The following is an 18,461-nucleotide window of genomic DNA, read 5'->3' on the forward strand; positions in this document are numbered from 1 at the left end:
GGATGAAATTGAGCAAGCAAAAAGGTGCACGGCCTCGCAGGGCGGCTTTCCTGAGCCCCGAGTCATCCCGCACCGAGCTGCACAACCCACCGTGGAGAGCCCCATGGGGAGCACTCGGCCAGGGCTGCAGGGTGGGTGAAGTGACTGCAGGAGTGCTTCCATTGCTTCTTACAGCCATATAAGGCTAAAAATTTATTTACAGGCCATGCAGCAGGTTTAGAAGTGTGGCTGTGATTTTTTTAATCCTCAGAGTTTAGGCTCTTGCATTATAAAGAAAAGGGGAAGAGTGGCTCTCCTGCGGAACAGATGCACCTTCATTGGTAGGACGCGAGAGCCGCTGTGCCCATCCTGGTCCCTGGTCCAAGGCCATCCCTGGGCTGCCGCGGCACAGTGCTACACCGCAGCACTGCACCGGGGTTTTCCAGTTATCGTATTGCACGTGGGACTATTCCTTCTGAGTTGCAACCAAATAGACCCTGGTCTCAACTAACACAGCAGCTTATAAAAAGTAAATAAACGCATCTTTCCTAACCCCCACTTGCGCTCGCTCAGAGTTTATCAGCAACAGTTTCCACGCTCTCTTTCCCCGTGCCATCCATAGTCACCACGTGCAGCAGGAAAAACCCTACCCCTCTTGACCAAGGGAAAAAAAAAACTGCCAAGGGAAAAAAAACCTATCAAAACACAAGGAAAAGCTTTGACACAAACTGTTGGCCCATCCTGCTGCGAAGTGCTCGTCACCTCAGCACATCTGCTCTAAGCCATGGCTGACCCCTCCTTCCCTGCCACCTTTCTGCTTCCAGCCCTGCTCCTTTGCCTCCCCCGGACGCCAGGAAGCCGTGACATTTCAGGACACGCTATGTACAGACTGCCCAAGCGTTCAGCCATCTAAGTTGTTTTTACTGTTATTCTTTAAAAAAGCAGCGAAAAATCCCAGCTTTGCTTTTTGCCAGGATGTGGAGAACTGGGCTGGTCAGATGTGCTCTTGTAGAGAGAGGAAAGTAAAGCATTAACTGAAGAAAAAACTATAACAAAGCAAACAAAAACAAAGTCACACCATAAAGTATTTATTAAGAAACAAAGGGGGCTTTTTTCTTCATTTGTAAGAAACACTTTAAAGCAAGTGTCCTTTCAGAGATTTAAAAGCTATATCAAATGGTAACATTGGTTTTACATTATTGTACATGACATAAAAAACCCCACCAATCTCACAAACTTCCTTTTTTTTACAACTCAGGTTTCTCTGCCTTCAGTTGTAAATTAATTTCTACAGAATTAAATTTAACTTATTCTTTTTTTTAAAAAAACAAGTAAACAATATACAAAGAGATTCACCTGAATTTCATAGGTCGGAGGAGGTGTCCTCGCCAGGGCATGTGCAAGGCAGGCAGCCTGTGCTGGCAAGGCAGGGCGAGAGCTGACTTGGTTCACAGTCGGGAAAGATCAGGAGCGCATGGATGGGCTTCTCGTCTGGCCACGCAGTAACAGGCCGGGCCTCACCTGGGGCCGAGCACCCCCAGCTCCTGCCGAAGCCACCAGCAGCTGAAGGCATCCGAGCCCCAGCGCCTGCTGCAAACCCAGCTTTGCAAGGCCAACGTGCCCAAGCTGCAACGTGGGCAGGTAGAAACCTAAATCCCCACGAGACCCGAGTGCACGCTGGGTCCTTCAAAAGCCTGGCAGCGCCCAGCTCTGGTGCACCTACTGCCTTCAAAGATCCCCTGAGCACCGAGCTGCGCGGGCAGAGCAGAGCAGTCACCCAACGCCTCCAGCAGCCGGTCGCTGCCTTGCCGAAGCCGCCCAGCCTGGCTGGAGGGGAAGCCGGGTTTTGTAAGCCAATCTTTCTGTCCAGGTCCTATGCGCTGAATGAGCGATCGCAGCCAGGAACAGCAGATCTGGGATAAATTACCTATTCATTTTCCTATGTCAGTGGTCAAACTATTTCTGCCTGCTGCAGACTGCCTGCGTGTGGCATGCTTACGAGTAAACCATTGGATTTGGCAATGCTTCCGCACATACGCGTAATTTAAAAACAGACATACCAAAAAATAGTAGTATCACAGTTATTGCTACATATTGATACAGTATCAGACAATAAGAAACCTTTTATCAGCTCAGGTCTGGTTACAGTAATTGCCTGGTTTTGGTATATGCCCTTAGTCCTCTGTGGTGGTGCTTTGGCTGAAGAACAACTGGATGGAAATGCAGAGACTATGTTTTTTGAGACAAAACCAGCCTTAAAATAGTTTGTTGCATCCAGAGTGATATTACAATTAGCACGGTCTGATTATTCCCAGCACGCTGTTGCCTCTTCAACCCAGAGAGGTATTTTTCCCCAGACGAAGCAAAGCAAGACGGAGCCAGCAGCTCCAGTGCAAAGTGTCCCCCGGCCATCGCGCCTCCTCCCTGACCCCCATGGCATCTCGGGGCACCGCAAGCACCTTCCTTCATCCTTTGGTTGGGCCTTTTGCCTTATTTTTAAAGGCAGCTGTGCCTTCCTAGTCCCCTGCCCCATGGGTAAAGAAGAAAAGGGGATGGGTTTCAAACCTCCGCCAGCCCCCCCATGCCCAGGTTGGGGCGGCTTTGTGTGACGCCCCCCTGCCCCCCCACGGAGCTGGGGACTCCGAGTGGGCTGGCAGGGGGACAAAGCCCATTTTCCTATGGTCAGACTGGATCACAAGCAGGGTTTGGGGCTGACAACTTCATGCGCATTCACACGGGTTTACTGTTTCATGGGAAGTGAGGTTAAATCAGGCGTGTTTGGAGTCACAGTATGACCCTTCTCTGCAAAGGCAGTTTCAGCTCAGATGCTGCTAGTTGTACCAAAAGCTTTGCTGAGCATCGGGAAGAGCAAGCACCTCGTACCCTGTTTTTAGTAAAAAGTTCACAAAGATAAAGTCTGTGCAAACCACTACTGCGTCCTGATCTTGAGGCAAAACCAAATCAAGAAGGGTTTCAAGTGCACTGGAAGGAAGAGCCGAACAATTCACACTCTTCTAATTCCTACATAAATACCAGGGACAAGGAAAATTGGTCTTTGTAAGACTAAGCCTTTCATGGCATTTCACCCCAAACTGGGGGTGCGTAAGAAACCATGGGGGCTGGTGCCAGCACCCAGCACGCAGGGATTGCACTGTTTGGCTCTCGGTTGTGATTGTCTGTAAAGCAACGGGAAATGTCATTAAGGAGCTGGGAAAGGAGAAAAGAGGTTTCTTAAGTACTGCAGTCTTGTACAGTGTAACAAAACTCTTTCTACGAATTAATTAGGCAAATACTTCTGACCATGTCATACCTGAAGGGCACTTAATGGCTCCGGCATTTATCTCACAAGTACAGTGATCTGAAATACATATGCATTTTCAGCGTAATCCTTCGCCGCTGTAAATCATGCACTGGAATGAGAGCGTATCTGGCAATGTTAATTCACAGATATCATCCTACAGTTTCTGGCAATGGACCCCGATGAAAATAAATGGTTTATAAACACTGTCTGACATGCATGAGCCTTTCAAAATTATTTACAAGTGATGTTCTGGGAGCTCCGTTCTGAGGCAGTATTTCTCCTCCATTCAGTTTAGATATTAAAATCTGCCGGGTGGGGAGGGGGAGGAAGGCGTCAGCGCTACACAGTCACAGCTGGGTACATCTTCTGTTCGCTGTTGGTGTGCGGGTAGGGAGACTGGATCTGCCTGTAGCCGCTCTGCAAACCGTCGAGGAAGGGGGGCACCGGGGTCAGCGGCATCGAGTCGTGCTGCACGGCGTAGCCCACGTACTGGGGGTGCAGGTACTGCCCCTGGTGCGGCACGATCTGGGTAGCCTGCTGGCAGTTCAGCACCGAGAAGTTTGTCGGCATGTTGACGTAGACGTTATTCATGGTCCCTTCTGGCAAACAGCAGTTGGTCTGGGACCTGGTCGGGGGGGCTCTGGCCCCCGAGTTGGCGCTGGAGCTGGAGCTGGCGGCGGTGCTCGACTGGCGGGAGGAGGAGCCCCGGGAGGTGCTGGCACTTGGGATCATGGGGATAGTCTCCATCAGGCGGGTGCCCCCGGGGGCTCGGCTCTGCTGGGGCTCCTGCTTGGGCCGCAGGCATCTGCAGCAGCAAGCTGCCACCAGCGACCCCAAGATGATGAAGGCGACAAATACAGATCCAACGATAAGGAACGGCACGTAGATGGGCACTGCAACAGCAAGGAAAACATCGTCACTGGGGGACAAGGACAAACCTTAGCAGCTCTGGCAGAAGGTCCCGTCCCCCCAGCTGAGCCCACCTCCCCCCAGCGCAGGTCAACGCAGGGCGAGCACTAAAAGCTGTGTCTGCAGCTGAGTATTTTGCACAGGGAAGATGAAAAGGGCTGCTAAAACCAATGGCTGGAGTTTACAAAAGCACCTTTAAAGTTATTAGCAGGGAGGAAAGCCCACAGCTCACACCTTGAGGGAGGACAGCTTCCTCCCACTGATGGTGGTCTAGTCCACATAAACCACCGCTCCACATCTCACCAGATCTTGTCTCCAAAACGCCCCGCTAGAAAAATCAGGCAGGAGAACGCTGGGTTTGAACCGTGCTGTAGGGAGATGCTTTGGGGGCAGGATCCCTGCTCAGGGCTCAGGAGCAGGGGGTGGTCAAACCCCGGTGCTGCATCGCATCCCTCCCCATTGCTAGCCCTCTCTGCCTGCTGTCACCCTTGGGGCAGGGGACAGCCAGGCAGCGACTGGACAGCAGTCAGGGAGGCTCTGCCACCCCGCAGCCCGGGGGACGAGCATCTGGCTGCTCTGCGCTTCAGCCCTTCATTTAGGGAGAAACTACGGGGCGGGCGGTGGGGTGACAGCACCATGCTCCAAAGCTTCACTACCAGCAGAGGGGCAGCATCCCTCCTTGCGAGGCTTAAAGAAGGGACACCAGGGCAGGAGGAGTGAGGGTGGGCGAGGGGTGGGAGCAGAAAGTGCAGGTGATGGATGCTTCAAGCGGTGGGGTCAGGAGCCTGACAGGGTGGATGGCGAACACCATCCTTGGAAGGACCTGGGCTCCGGTCGCTCTGCACTCCCCAGGAAAAAGCTGTTTTATCTGCCTCAGTAAGAAATCTGCACGGGTATATCCAGGAATAATGAGGGGAAGGTGCCTCCCTTCAGCGCTTGCAGACACTCCTGACAACACGCCTGGGCTTCATCATTTCCACCAAAACCCGGCAGCCCCAACACTCGGGCAGGGCTGCAGACCCCTGCCCGACCCACGCTAAGGCAGCCGCTGCTAACGACGTGCCCAGGGCACAGGGCCAGGGGATGCGGCCGCCCCTCCTGTGGGTTAACCAGTGCCGGCACAGGGCGACGGCTCCCAAACCTGCTGAGCAGTAAACATTGTTAAGGAAACTGTTACGAAAAATGCCTTGTTCTCCAAACTGCAAAGGGAGTTTGCGTCTGCTCAAGTCAGAATACCTCCTTGCACAGCCAATTACGTGGAGCGAGTTATTAACCAAAAGGCCACATCCCTCCCATTTCTCCCATTATTTTAGCACTTTTTAAACAAAAGGCTTGCAAAAAATTGTCTCTACTTTTGCGCCGGGCCCTACAGCAGCTCTTGAGCAGGTGCACGCGCTTGCTACAGACTGTAACACACAAGTTTTCCGGGAGTAAATCTGTCCTAATTATACCATCACCTCAGGCTACTCCTAGCGCCTTCAGCGTGTGGGGATGGCAGCCAGGGTGCTGGGAAGGCACCGAGGCTTTTTTCAAACAGCAGCAGAAAGACTTGAGTTTATCCTTGAAATTCAACCTTGTAAAAACCAGTCCTAAGCGGGGTATCTGAGCTGGAAGGATGCCTACAATGAAAGTGGGGACTGGGCAGAAGTAATTTTGAAATGTCACGTTACTTTTTTTCTTTTTTTTTTTTTTCCCTCAGATGGGCCGTTTCATTTTTTTCTTCCCTTTTTAATGGGGAGCACAAACGGGGCCGAGGAGCCAATTCAGAGCGGTGGCAGAGCCGCGCACGACAAACAGCGTGTCCAAGGCTGTCGCAAAGCGGTGTCACCCACTTTTAAAGATGACGGGGCCGGACTTCCAAACAACAGGGAGGGAGAAAGAAGCGGCTACGCGTGGGTACTTCTTCCCGCTTAAGAGCCGCGGGAGGCTCGGCTGGCCCCACCTCCGTTCATCCTGCCCCACCGCTCGTCGGCGCAGGGCACCGGCGCCAAGGGGAAGGAGCGGGCGAGGAGCCTGCCGCAAACCCGCGGCGGCTCCCCCGGAGCCGCGGGGGACCCCGGGGCCGGGCCGGGGCCGCCTCACCTGCCGCGCCGTCGGGGCCGTCCTTGCCGGGGCGGCCCGGCTCGCCGCCGCCCTGCCGCCGGTCGTTGTCGCAGGCGCCCTGGTCGAGGCGCGCCTCGGCGCTGGAGCAGCAGTACCGGAGGGCGCAGCTGCCGCAGCAGATGGTGGCGTCGCCGCCGTCGAAGCGCTCGGGGCACTGGAAGCCGTCCCGCCAGCCGCCCTGCCCGTCCAGCCAGCCGTGGCAGTACTCGCCGCTGGCCGCGGCCCCCGCCGGCAGCAGCCAGCCCAGCGCCGCCAGCAGCAGCCAGCACCTCCCGCCCCGCATGGCGCCGCCGAGGGGGCGGCGGGCGGGCGGTCAGAGCCCCCCCGCGCCGGGGCAGCGCCGCCCGGCCCCCCGGGGCATGCAGCCGCCGCGCTGCGGGGAGTCTCGCCGCGGGTCCTGCCGCCGCCGCATGCCCGGGGCCGGCCCGCGGGGTGCGGAGCCGCCGCCGGGAAGCACCGGCCGGGCGGCGCGGGGGTGGGGGGGGGGCGGGCGCCGCCGCTACTCGCTACTCCCTCCCCGCCGCCGCGCCGCGACGGCCCGGGCCGCGCCCTGCGCCGCGCCCATGGGCGAAGGCGGGCGGGCGCGGCCGCAATCCTCCGCCCGCCCGCGGGCCCCTCCGCCGCCGCGGTGACCCCGTCCGGCGCCGCGCCCGGCACCGCGCTGGGGCGGGGGCGCCGCGCCCCGCCCTTATAGGCAGCGGCGGCGCCCGAGCGCGCATGCGCCCGCCCCGCCCCGCCCCGACGGGGCGGCCCCGCGCCCCCGCGCGCCGTGCTCGGGGCCCCGCGGCGGCGGTTGGCGATGGCTGCTCCGGCCGCGCCTGGGCCCCGCGGCCGCCCGCCCTGCCGCCGCGACCGACACCGCCGCCACGACCGACACCGGCCCCCCCCTCCGTCCCCCAGAAAGCAGCCACCCGCGCCCCGCGGGGAGCGGCAGCCGGGCCCCGCCGTGCGGGGACACACGCCGCCGCCTGGAGGACGCCCGGTATTTCTGCCGCCCGGCTTCTGAGCGGGCAGCGGCAGCCCAAGGCAGGGCGCGGGGATGCGCTTTCACGCGTGTCCGAGCTGCTGACTCGCGTGGAGAGACTCAAAACAGCTCGCACGTGGCCACCCAGTGCTTTTGCTTACAAGACATTAGGTCAAGTGCAGAAATACTTGTAATGAAAAGGCGGAAAAGGGGGCGGCTCTGAGAGCTGTCGCTGTTTGTAAATCCTGCTGCTAAGTCGTTCCACCGCAAGAAAGGTGACTGCAAAATTATTTGTCTCATTCTTTCAAGCTTTTCTTCAATCAAATTACTCTTTCACTGATAACGTACCAGTCCTTCCCCCTCCATTTTCATCTCCCTCTTTTGTTCTCCCTCCTTTCAGCCGTTCCTAGACAGCTGCAGGCTTTCACAGAGGTATTAGTCTGGACCAGCACATTCTGGTTAAATTACAGCCCAGGTGATTGCATTTTGCCCCCTCGGCTTCGCTGCTGCTGCCAGCGAGTTATTTCCCAGTCATGTCCCTTTCCCGGCTCAGCCCACGGCCAGAGCCACGCCGCTGCAAGAGGTGGGTCCCAGACATCTCGTGCCTTGCCCCAGAGAGGGCTGGTAACCCACAGCAGCCAGCCTTTGGAAAAGCTTGTAGTTATCAAGATGAAAAGTGGGTTTGCAGCGCAACAGGTTCTGCAATGCCCGTATCAACCCAGCTGGACGAACGAGAAGAAACTTGCAGGGATTTAAATGATGGAGTTAGAGATGCAGTTACCCTGATTAGCAGTTACCCAGAGCTGTCAGCTCCAGCACGTTCAGTTTGGGGTGAGGAGCACGCTACAGGCAGTCGTGAGCGATTTAATACAATCGGCCCGCATCGCCCAGAGCAGCCATTGCCCAAGACACCCCTGTGCTGTGGGTCAGCGTCGAGGCATGGCGAGGGAAGGGGAGCGTCTGGAGAAGGAGTGAAAACCACGAGCTCCCGTCAGTGACCTGTCGGGGTGTCTGGCAGCCCCCAGTGACAGCACGGCAGCTGTTAAATGCCTTCAGTCCCAGAGGTCATCCTACAAGATCATTTTCTTTAAATTGGGGTTGGACTGGCATTTTCATAATAAGAAAAGCAGCTTCTTGATTCTTTTATACGTGGCAAGCAAAATACTTTCCCAGCCCTATCCTTTGAGTCAGTGGTTCCACTGATACTCAGCAAGGTAGATGTGTTTCAATAGCAGTAACGGCCTATTAGAAGATAGTCTACTTTTTATTTATCTAGCACATACATATTCCCAGTTAAGAGCCTTGATCACAACAAAACACCAGCACCAGATCCCTTGCAGAGATTATCCCTAACAGGTACTTTATATATTCAAGATCAGAATTTGTCTCAACTTGTCTGGGTAAAACCAGAGATAACAGCACACCTCATTATGCTTTCGTAAAACTTAAAACATTTGGCACTTCGCAAAGTGCTTTAGAATGTAGTTAGTGATAGACTAATTAGCAAAGATTTTTTTCTAGCTGTCTTTACAAGCTGATCAGGTAATATGCATAGTATTTAAAATTTAAAGCACAAAAAAACCCCCAAACGCCCCAAAACCAAAAGTAGCTACTCTGCAACTTTTTCATTTACTTTCCTGTGTCTAGCAATTTCATAACGTTAACTCAATCCTTTTCAGTGTAAACTGAACCCATCACTAAGGCCGACACATTCCATTTCTCATCAAGCGAGCATCTCGCAGCTTTTAACATACATGTTAGAGGGGACAAAGATTTTTAAAGCCTAGAGGTAGTCAATAATGATCACATAGTCTATAAATCTCTATTATCTGCTTCAACTTCATTTTTTCTAAAAGTATCCAAGCTTCTACTACTACCAGTTGTAGTTTTCTGAGGCCTTTGGCTCATTAGAAATGTTCTTTGCCCTTGCCCTTCTCAAGCCAAAAGCATGATGGCAGGAAAGCAAATACCACGTGTTATTTCACAGTCAGCTGAAGAACTCGCATGCTGTTCTGTGTTTCCTGCAAAATCTTCTCACTTAGAGCAGGGAAAATAAGATTTGTTAAAATTACTTTTGTTAGTTGTCTGAAACTGATAAAGTGCATTTTCCGTATCTTTTTTAACACTCTGAACTGCAAACGGCCTGCGCAGCAGCGTAGGGATAAGTACATTTACAGCACGTTACAGCTTTTGCAGGACCCAGCGCCCAGCCGTTGCGCTGGCCGTGCGAGAGCGAGACCCGCACACCTGCGCGCCCGGGCGCAGAGCTGAGGCGCAGCTCCCTGCGCCGGTGCCGGACCGGGACGCTGATCCTTGCAGGCAAAACTGCTCTGCATAATCGCCACCGTGTGCTTAAGTGACTGTGTAGGACCGGTATCTTCTTACCTTGCAAATTCATTCAGTGTCCGCATTGACAGACAGTGTCCTTACTGTAACAAAGGCATTTTAGCTGGTTTACTACTACAGTCCCTCCACAGATGGGAATTTAAAAAAAGTATTTATGTGCCTTCAGAACACGGTGCTTTGCTTTCCTTAGGTTTACAGGCCTCATTTGCTAAAGCTCCTTGCAAATACAACTGCTGTCATGTTAAATGAACAAAAAAAAAGACATCAGAAATAGGAAAGGCATGAAAAGAGGGTTAATACAAAAGCATGCCTTTTGTCCTTAGCAGCTCCCCGTTCAACAGGGGGAAAACCAAGGACACCCTACCTTGAATCTGAGCTGCTGAACCGCTCACAGTGAGCTACCACAAACGTTGTCGGGACTGGCTGTGCCAGCGCCCGTTGGACAGGAAGGAAAGAAGAGAAAGGGCGAATTAGAGGAAGCCATACCAGTAAGTAAGAAACAACAGCCCCTCTCCCTCCCCCTTGGGTGTCCATCTTACAAATTCTCCAAGATAAAGCAGGAACACAGACCTGTCGCCTTATTCTGCATCTCTATCTATTTTGGTTGGAACCTCTTTAGAGCTGGGAAAAGGAAAACCCTGCAACACGACCCTCCGAGCTGCCGAGAGCTTCTGTGGGTGTGTAAGTGGCTCTTGCTGTTAGCAATGTTTTCCTTTCCCTATCGTATTCCCAGCCCATGCTCTGCAACTTGCCACATTCCCTTGATGGTAAAAGAGACACAAAACTGGCAGCAACTCCTACCCCCTTTTCCTTTCAACCCAGTGGAGATAAACTTTAGACGGTGGATGGACGCTTTCTTCTCTTCCCCTTTGGGATATTCGGTTTCATTCTTGGTAGCCTAGTCACTTGGGTACAAGTGAGACTACCTGCTTTTCATTGCCCAGCCCTGCATGCCAAACAGGCATTTATGTACCTTTCTCGTTATATTTAGCTAGTGTATCTATCGTTACATCATTACTGTCAAACCATTTTGCAACCTGATCAGAAACCTTGAAAATCTGGATTCGGGAATTACTCTGGCTCTGCAGTTGCGTCCACAACGTTGCAAATCAGGATTGTAAATTAAAACTCATAACATGAAGTCTTCTTGCTCCCTTCTCCCAGAGAAAAGCTAGAATTCATCATCACGGTACTATTGTTTAGATCACTTGGCATGTAAAATCCAGACCACGCTTACTGCAAGAGCTGGATTTTATTGCAGTTTGTACACTTACATATTGCAGCTTAACGCTCCATCAGTAGAGATTCCTCTTCCTGGTAATATCAAATAATGGAATCAATTCCCATCTGAAAGCCAAGGTGAGTATGTAGGGGTTTAGTTACTTAAAAAACTGTTCGTTTTGTTGTTTGGGGTTTTTTTTAAACTTATAAACAAATGGCCTGGGAGTCAGAAATCCCTGCATCTCGTGCATTTATCCTGGCAAAGTCGCTTCTCAGGTAAAACCGTATTTCCCGCTGATAAAGCGATGCCTTGCTGCCCCCATGTGAAGTTAGTGGGAAGGGTAGCGTTATTAAAACACCATTGCTATGGGTTTTGTACAGAGAACTGTTGTAATCAAGAGTGCAGTCCTTACTGACAGGTTATACTAATGTAATTTCCCAGATGAGGATAGTTACCAGAATATATGAGCTTCACTTAGTAGGGTTTCCTTCTCTGCCTGCCCTGGTTATTAGCTACCTTTTACACCAGTGTAGCTATACCTATGGTAAGTATTATTTAAACACCATCAGTATCTTTAAAGGCCCAAACTGTGGTATTACTTGCGTAAGCCAGACTGGTTTTTATTTCTGCTTAGGGAACATATTTAATATCTACATTTTAAAATACACGTGTATTCATAGCAGAAAGGCTTTCTTTTATTAGCTCTCATTTCCTGGAAAATAATTAGAACAAGATGACCCAAGGAAAAAAAAAATCTCACAGAAAGAGTCAAAGGACTGTAAAAAGAACCTTGAATGAAATGATATGAAGTTCGCACACTCCTCAAGGGCTGGGCTGTGAATCTGCAGTGGCTGCACCGGCACCAAGCACATCAGTACGCAAAGCTCGGCTTCTGCTATCAGTGCTCGCCGTCTCGGCGTACGCAGCAGTGACAGCAGACATCAGTGCTGGCACCGCATTATCACAGCCAATGCAGACACCTCCAGTATCGCACGGCTGGCTCCAAAATGCACCGCTGTCTCGATAAAGGGGTTAAGGGACACAGGCTGCGGGGAGCGAGGTGACCGGGTAACAGTATCTGTGAGTGCTGGGGGACATCTTCCTCCAAATTCACGAGGGCAACATTGCAACAAGTTAAGGAGGAGGCTGTTTCTCAGAAAACATCCCCCAGTTTCAACACTGAGCCCCATCTGACCGGGGCTTTAGGGAGTTTGTTAGCAGTCGGACTAGGTGGCTGTGATCAATACAACTGCCATGCTCTTCTCCCAGGACTCTTAGTACATTGATTTCTGGAGCTCCCGCTTACTGCAGACACAACAGATTGCTGTTACAGTATAAAAGACACAAAGCTGAAGTACACATCTTCAGATTGAAAGGGCTGCCGTTTCCTAATCAAATTACTATTTCTGCTGTAACCAACCGCTCCAGCCACTAGCAAAAAGGAAAGCATTTTAGCTTTTTTCCCCTCCTCAGACAAGAAGAGAGGAAGAATTACTTATTATGGACTAAATCCATCTTTCCACAGTCTGCCCTCCCAGTGAGACTGGCCAATTTGACAAGGCATCGTTATTGTAAAGTTATTTCAATTGAAAAAAGAAAAACCCCAAAGTACAGGAATTTTCCACATTCACACTCCAGTTTATGCTGCATAAAGCATGAGCATTTTATCAAATGCAGGAAGAGAAACAGAATTTTACTGTTGCTCACCTCCCGATGCCAGAGCACGAGACAAGGATTTAGGCACAATACAGTGAAAGCAGCATCACTGTGCAGCTGTAGTGACTGCTGATTGTACAGTAAGATTAACAAGCTTCAGACAAGAAAAAGGTGCTTCTCTTCTTGGTATGGTTCAACAGGACTTGAGGGAAAAGCAATGGACGTCATCTATCTGGACTTACGTAAAGCCTTTGACACAATCCCCCACAACATCCTTCTCTCTAAATTGGAGAGATACGGATTTGATGGGTGGACTGTTCAGTGGATAAGGAATTGGTTGGATGGTCACATCCAGAGGGTAGCGGTCAATGGCTCGATGTCCAGATGGAGATCAGTGATGAGTGGTGTCCCTCAGGGATCCATACTGGGACCAGTGCTGTTCAATATTTTCATCAATGACATTGACAGCGAGATCAAGTGCACCCTCAGCAAGTTTGCAGATGACACCAAGCTGAGTGGTGCAGTTGACACGCCAGAAGGACGGGATGTCATCCAGAGGGACCTGGACAAGCTGGAGAAGTGGGCCTGTGTGAACCTCATGAGGTTCAACAAGGCCAAGTGCAGGGTCCTACCCCTGGGTCGGGGCAATCCTTGGTTTCAATACAGGCTGGGGGATGATGTGATTGAGAGCAGCCCTGTGGAGAAGGACTTGGGGGTACTGATGGATGAAAAGCTGGACACGAGCCAACAATGTGTGCTCGCAGCCCAGGCCAACCGTATCCTGGGCTGCACCAAAAGAAGCGTGGCCAGCAGGTCGAGGGAGGTGATTCTGCCCCTCTGCTCTGCTCTGGTGGGACCCCACCTGGAGTACTGCGTCCAGCTCTGGAGCCCTCAGCACAAGGAGGACATGGAGCTGTTGGAGTGGGTCCAGAGGAGGGCCACGAAAATGATCCGAGGGCTGGAGCACCTCTCCTACGAGGACCAGCTGAGAGAGTTGGGGTTGTTCAGCCTGGAGAAGGGAAGGCTGCGGGGAGACCTTATAGCAGCCTTCCAGTACTTAAAGGGGGCCTATAGGAAAGAAGGGGACAGACTTTTTAGCAAGGCCTGTTGTGACAGGACAAGGAGCAATGGTTTTAAACTAAAAGAGGGCAGATTTAGACTGGATTTAAGAAAGAATTTTTTTTACAATGAGGGTGGTGAGGCACTGGAACAGGTTGCCCAGAGAGGTAGTGGAGGCCCCATCCCTGGAAACATTCAAGGTCAGGTTGGACGGGGCTCTGAGCAACCTGATCTAGTTAAAGATGTCCCTGCTCTTGCAGGGGGATTGGACTAGACGACCTGTAAAGGTCCCTTCCAACCTGAACTATTCTATGATTCTATGAAACTACAGCTTAATTTGCAGTTTTCGATTTTACATCGGGATTATTAGTGCAGATGAGCAAGAAGCAGCACCTTGGTGCAGAAAACTAACAATATTTATGAGAATATTTTCTAGATCAGGACATTTTTTTTTATACTGCTTACAAAAGAAGTAAAAGACTGTATCTGCTTACATCATTGCTATTTTACTTGACATCAGTAGTACAGATCAAATAAGACTTACCTTCAAGACGATATAACCTAGCAATGAGGCTTTGGATTTCAACCCCCCCTCCATTCTCAGGGCTAACTTTAAATAATACATCCCCCACTCTGCAACGGTGTCTGGTTTTTAACGTTACTATTTCTGTCGCTACTGGAATGCTATCACCATCCATCTGCCTGAGCCCACAATCTTATCCAAGTATCCCTTTTGCCCCGGTAGTTCTCGGCAGCTCCGAAGCCTGGCAAACCCCGTTACAGCAGCGTGGGTATCACCATGACAGAGCAACAAACAACAGCTGTACTGGCTGCTGCGGCGATAGAAATAAAACGTGGGGAGAGGTGAGGAGGAAGGTGACACTTCTCAAGTGTAGAGTGACAAATTACTCAGAAAAGCATTTCTAGCTAAGTATTGTTACTAATAAAGTATAAATTTAAGCTAATAGGCATTTGCGTTAGACCTACATCTTCAGTAGAGCGATTCTTGCCCTGCGCAGGGCAATCTGGACGAGCTGCCACAGCCTCCCTGGGGTTCCAGACACTTCTGCACATCTCTGATACAAGCAGGAGGTTACTGCTGGCACTGACAGAGCATTACCATGCCTGAAGCCAACATAAACAATGTTAAAAGCCTTCCCTCTTTACTCTCAGAGCAGAGCTCAGCATCAACTGTGCTTTGCTACCGCGGGATCAAGTAGGAGCTTTGCCCTTGTGGTCTGTACTGCATAAGCTTAGCTAACAGCCAAAGCAGGTCTCGCCCTCCCCGGGGATAAGGCTTGCTTCTGGTTTGGCTGCCAGAGGTACGTGAACACCTGCCTGCTCGTTGAAAGCTATTCTTGTAGTTTAAGCATTACACTGCTACCGTGGGGGTACGCAATGGCCATGTCTGCTGCAGTGAGTTCCTTCAGCCAGCCACCAGTTCCCTTAGCAGCCAAAATAAAAGAAAAAAAGACCGTTCCTATTTGAAACCGATATAACGTGCTCTGCTAAGACTCATTTCCGTGGCATTAAGGCTAGCACGTTCCTTTTGCTTTCACTTGCCAGTTCACTTTGTCCGACCTGATGCTAAATCAGAACCACCGCAGCTGCCTTTGGCATGCTGTTAAGGATAAAGGAGGCAACACACTGGAGAGCTGTGCCAAGCACAGCTGCATGAAACAACAGCAGCAACATGCTGGTAAGATACAGGTACGCTCACCAGCACTCCTCCAGCAGAGATGGAGAGATGTCCCCACAATACTAAGGACTAGGGCAGTGCTGGCCTAACTGCTCACTGCCATTGCATCCATTTAGCATTCGGGCCCACCCATTCCAAGCCTTTTTTTGAAAGCCGGGCTTTTTTCCAGCAGGGACTCCTTTATCACATGTACCTTACCTTACCCCTGGATAGAACAGCAAAAGTGTTTATGTTCACAGGTTCAATTCCTTTATGTGTATGTTGATAAAGAAGTAAAGGTAGTCCAAACAGCCAAGAAATGCTAACACTGTTAACAGGATTAGAGGGTTTTGGTGTTTTTTCAGTTTAGAGTAGCTTCTACTTAGGTACTTAACCATGGACTTAATAGACTAGCTTTAGCTACACAACTGTACATGACTTGTGCATATTTTTTCCCCTAGGTTTCACCCAACTGAAAGTCTACTCAAGCTGCCCGTCTATGTTTTTTCCCCATGAGAACTTACCCCCTTCTTCTCTTATTAAGAGTACATGGTATTTTTTCAGAATTTCAGATTTCATACAATGAATAGTTTGATTTTGAATATTTGCCAAGTCTGTGTTTCTTTCCCTTTTTACTACACTGTAGTGTCTGATCAAAACCTCATCATCCTAGCTTGCTTTTGTGACTGGGATCATCACCTCTGAAGCATATGCTGTTACCACAATGTACCACATTAAATACACAGAGCCAGCAAGGGATTTCTTGCCCAGGAGATATACACCAGCTTCTAATCAGAACTGGATTTTGGAAGCAATTACACAACGTTCTAGAAAGCTGCTGTCCTGCTGCTGCCCAAGCACACGCCGTAGAGTGACACCTGCATTGAAGAGAAAAGAAAGAGGGAAATCCATCAGTCTGTGAAACATTAGTTGAATAATCAAGTAAAATACCTTTCACCTGTTCAGCTATTGACCTGTTCAGGACAGGAGTACGTATTCCAAGTTTTCCATGCAAGTGTTCAACAGAATGGACCTGATATCCTGGTGGGGGCAGATCTATACTCAAACAGAAGTAAAATCAACCCAGAAGCTTTTCTAGTTTGTAGAAGCTTCTAAACTTAATCATAACCTGTTCAGAGTAAGCTAGACTTGCCTTACTTCTAAAAGGTGAGAAAACAGAAAGCAAACCACTCTTTGGAAAAGTTATCAAAGCTGAAGTAACACGTAGCCTACTCACCTCCTCACTGTGGCGCTTCAACTGCCGCGATGGGCTATAAAGATTAAATTCCTGAGGCTGAGTGAAAAAAGGTTAAGTAATAAACCTCATAACAACAGGAGTCAAATGGCTCAGAAGGATCGTTCAAATACTGAAGTTTAACAAAATCCTACTACCTTAAAAAAAAAGTGTAAGAAAATGTGAATGACCTGGAAACAAAAGGTGATACCGCATGACAGCTATGCCTGCAAGGGCTTTGCGGCGGCAGCATGTAACCAGTAGCTTCCTGCCACCTGGTGAAAGCAGCATTCTCCAACAGAGCTATTGGAATCCTGATAGGACTCCCTTAACTTTATATGTTTTTTGATACCTTTGGTTATGGAGTTAATTTATAATTCCCCCCCCCCCCCAAGTAAAAAAAAAAAAAAAGTCACCCATGTAGAAAATGAAACTGCTACAATCATCTATTTCTACTTACTAAATGCAACATTCAACCAATTCAAAAAATTACATTACAAACTCAGTTGATTTGGGACTACAAAAATACCAGCATATAAATATTCAACATTGAGTTCATAAGAAATGATCCCAAACGGAATTAAAACGAGTTGTCCCGTTCACAGTCAGAAGCCTTGTGCATCCCCCCTCATTTCTCCCCCCACTCCTCCTCCCCCTTCACCACCTCCATCCTCCCTTTAAGCAACCTACCTGTCTGGTTGGGTGGAGATTGCATGTTATAGCTGGGTTGAAGCTCCATGGGCGCTGTCGCAGCGGGTGACCGCTGCCTTCCAGAGCTGCTGCGGGCATCAACTCGGTATCACTCCCCTCCCCAAGCCCAACCGCTGATTTTCATAAGTTCTACAAATCTACTACTATGATACTTTAACCATCCATCAGCGTCTGGAGATACTAGCCACAGCGAAGATGGAAACCACCTGACAGCACAATCCCAGCAATTAGTCCAAAAACTGCATAGTTTGTTGCTGGAAATTTTTGTGCATAGCCAGTTCTTTGTTCTTATGAACTTGAACAAGAGTTTTAGGGAAACAAACTTTTACAGAGCATAAGGCTCTGGATGGATTTTTCTATACAGTTACTCTTAATTTCTCACTAAGAACCTACAGGGTGCTTCTTTCATATCTTCTGCTGAGACATTCCAGCTATTAGAACCAATAACACTAAGAGCTGACATGACTGACTCTGGATTATTTCTACTATTAACATGAGTAGTGGACTGGAAAAAACACAGAATTACCACTGATGTCAAAGATGGAAAAAAAGGCCACTAAATTTGTATTCCTGAACTTTATTTTCATGTAAAAAATGATGCTATAAAAGCAATCAAGGTTCAAAATGCAGTTATGTTAAGAATATGTAGATGGAGGGGGTATAGCTGGATTTGGATTTCCTGTGGTGAGGAAGATGCATAAACTATCCAACTCCACCTTACCTCAACCTCCTCCCTCCCCATCTGCAAGAAAACAGTAAGTGTGGTAGTATCTAGCTAGCCAACTTGTCAGGAACAGAGACAAATGTGAGCATAAAGAAAGTGTTGAGGTGCTGGACCAGGAAGAGGTTCATGAAGCAAGCAACCCAAGGCACAATGCTATCCTACCTCCTGCTACGTTCACTGTAGGGAGAGCAATGCAAAAAAACCCCAAGTTAATACTAGTAAAAGAAAGAGGTCACTTAAGTAAGTTTACACCACAGCTGTATAACAAGATACAAACTAATAGAGAACCACATCCTACATATGTGACTTCAACCTTCCTCCAGTACATATTTTTCTTTCTTTACAGAACAAATATACCAGACTTGATTTCATTTTGTGGTGTTTAAGTACAGGTCAGCTTCTTAACCTGCCTTGTAGAAAACCAAGCCACACCTTGAATGTATTTGTATTTTGCACTCTAATTATAGTACATGTCTTTAAATTGAAAAGAAAGAAAAAAATTTGAAACAGTGTATACAATGCTGATCCCCAAAAATCACGGCTAAATTCAACCACCCAAGTAATATTCTGGGAAT

The 18,461-nt window shown here is 49.7% G+C and overlaps 1 protein-coding gene across 1 annotated transcript; it reads right to left on the reverse strand.

Annotated features, from left to right (window-relative positions):
- Positions 1 to 1,054: 1,054 nt before the first annotated feature.
- On the reverse strand, positions 1,055 to 6,940 carry SHISA2 (shisa family member 2). Its single transcript, XM_075490878.1, has 2 exons — positions 6,272 to 6,940; positions 1,055 to 4,173 (listed from the first exon to the last, which is right to left on the reverse strand). The coding sequence occupies exons 1-2, from the start codon at positions 6,573 to 6,575 to the stop codon at positions 3,620 to 3,622; spliced, it is 858 nt and encodes a 285-aa protein (XP_075346993.1). The 5' UTR covers positions 6,576 to 6,940; the 3' UTR covers positions 1,055 to 3,619.
- Between the last annotated feature and the right edge of the window lie 11,521 nt (positions 6,941 to 18,461).

The sequence above is a fragment of the Mycteria americana genome, chromosome 1, assembly GCF_035582795.1.
Source record: "Mycteria americana isolate JAX WOST 10 ecotype Jacksonville Zoo and Gardens chromosome 1, USCA_MyAme_1.0, whole genome shotgun sequence".
NCBI classification, from domain to species: Eukaryota; Metazoa; Chordata; class Aves; order Ciconiiformes; family Ciconiidae; genus Mycteria; species Mycteria americana.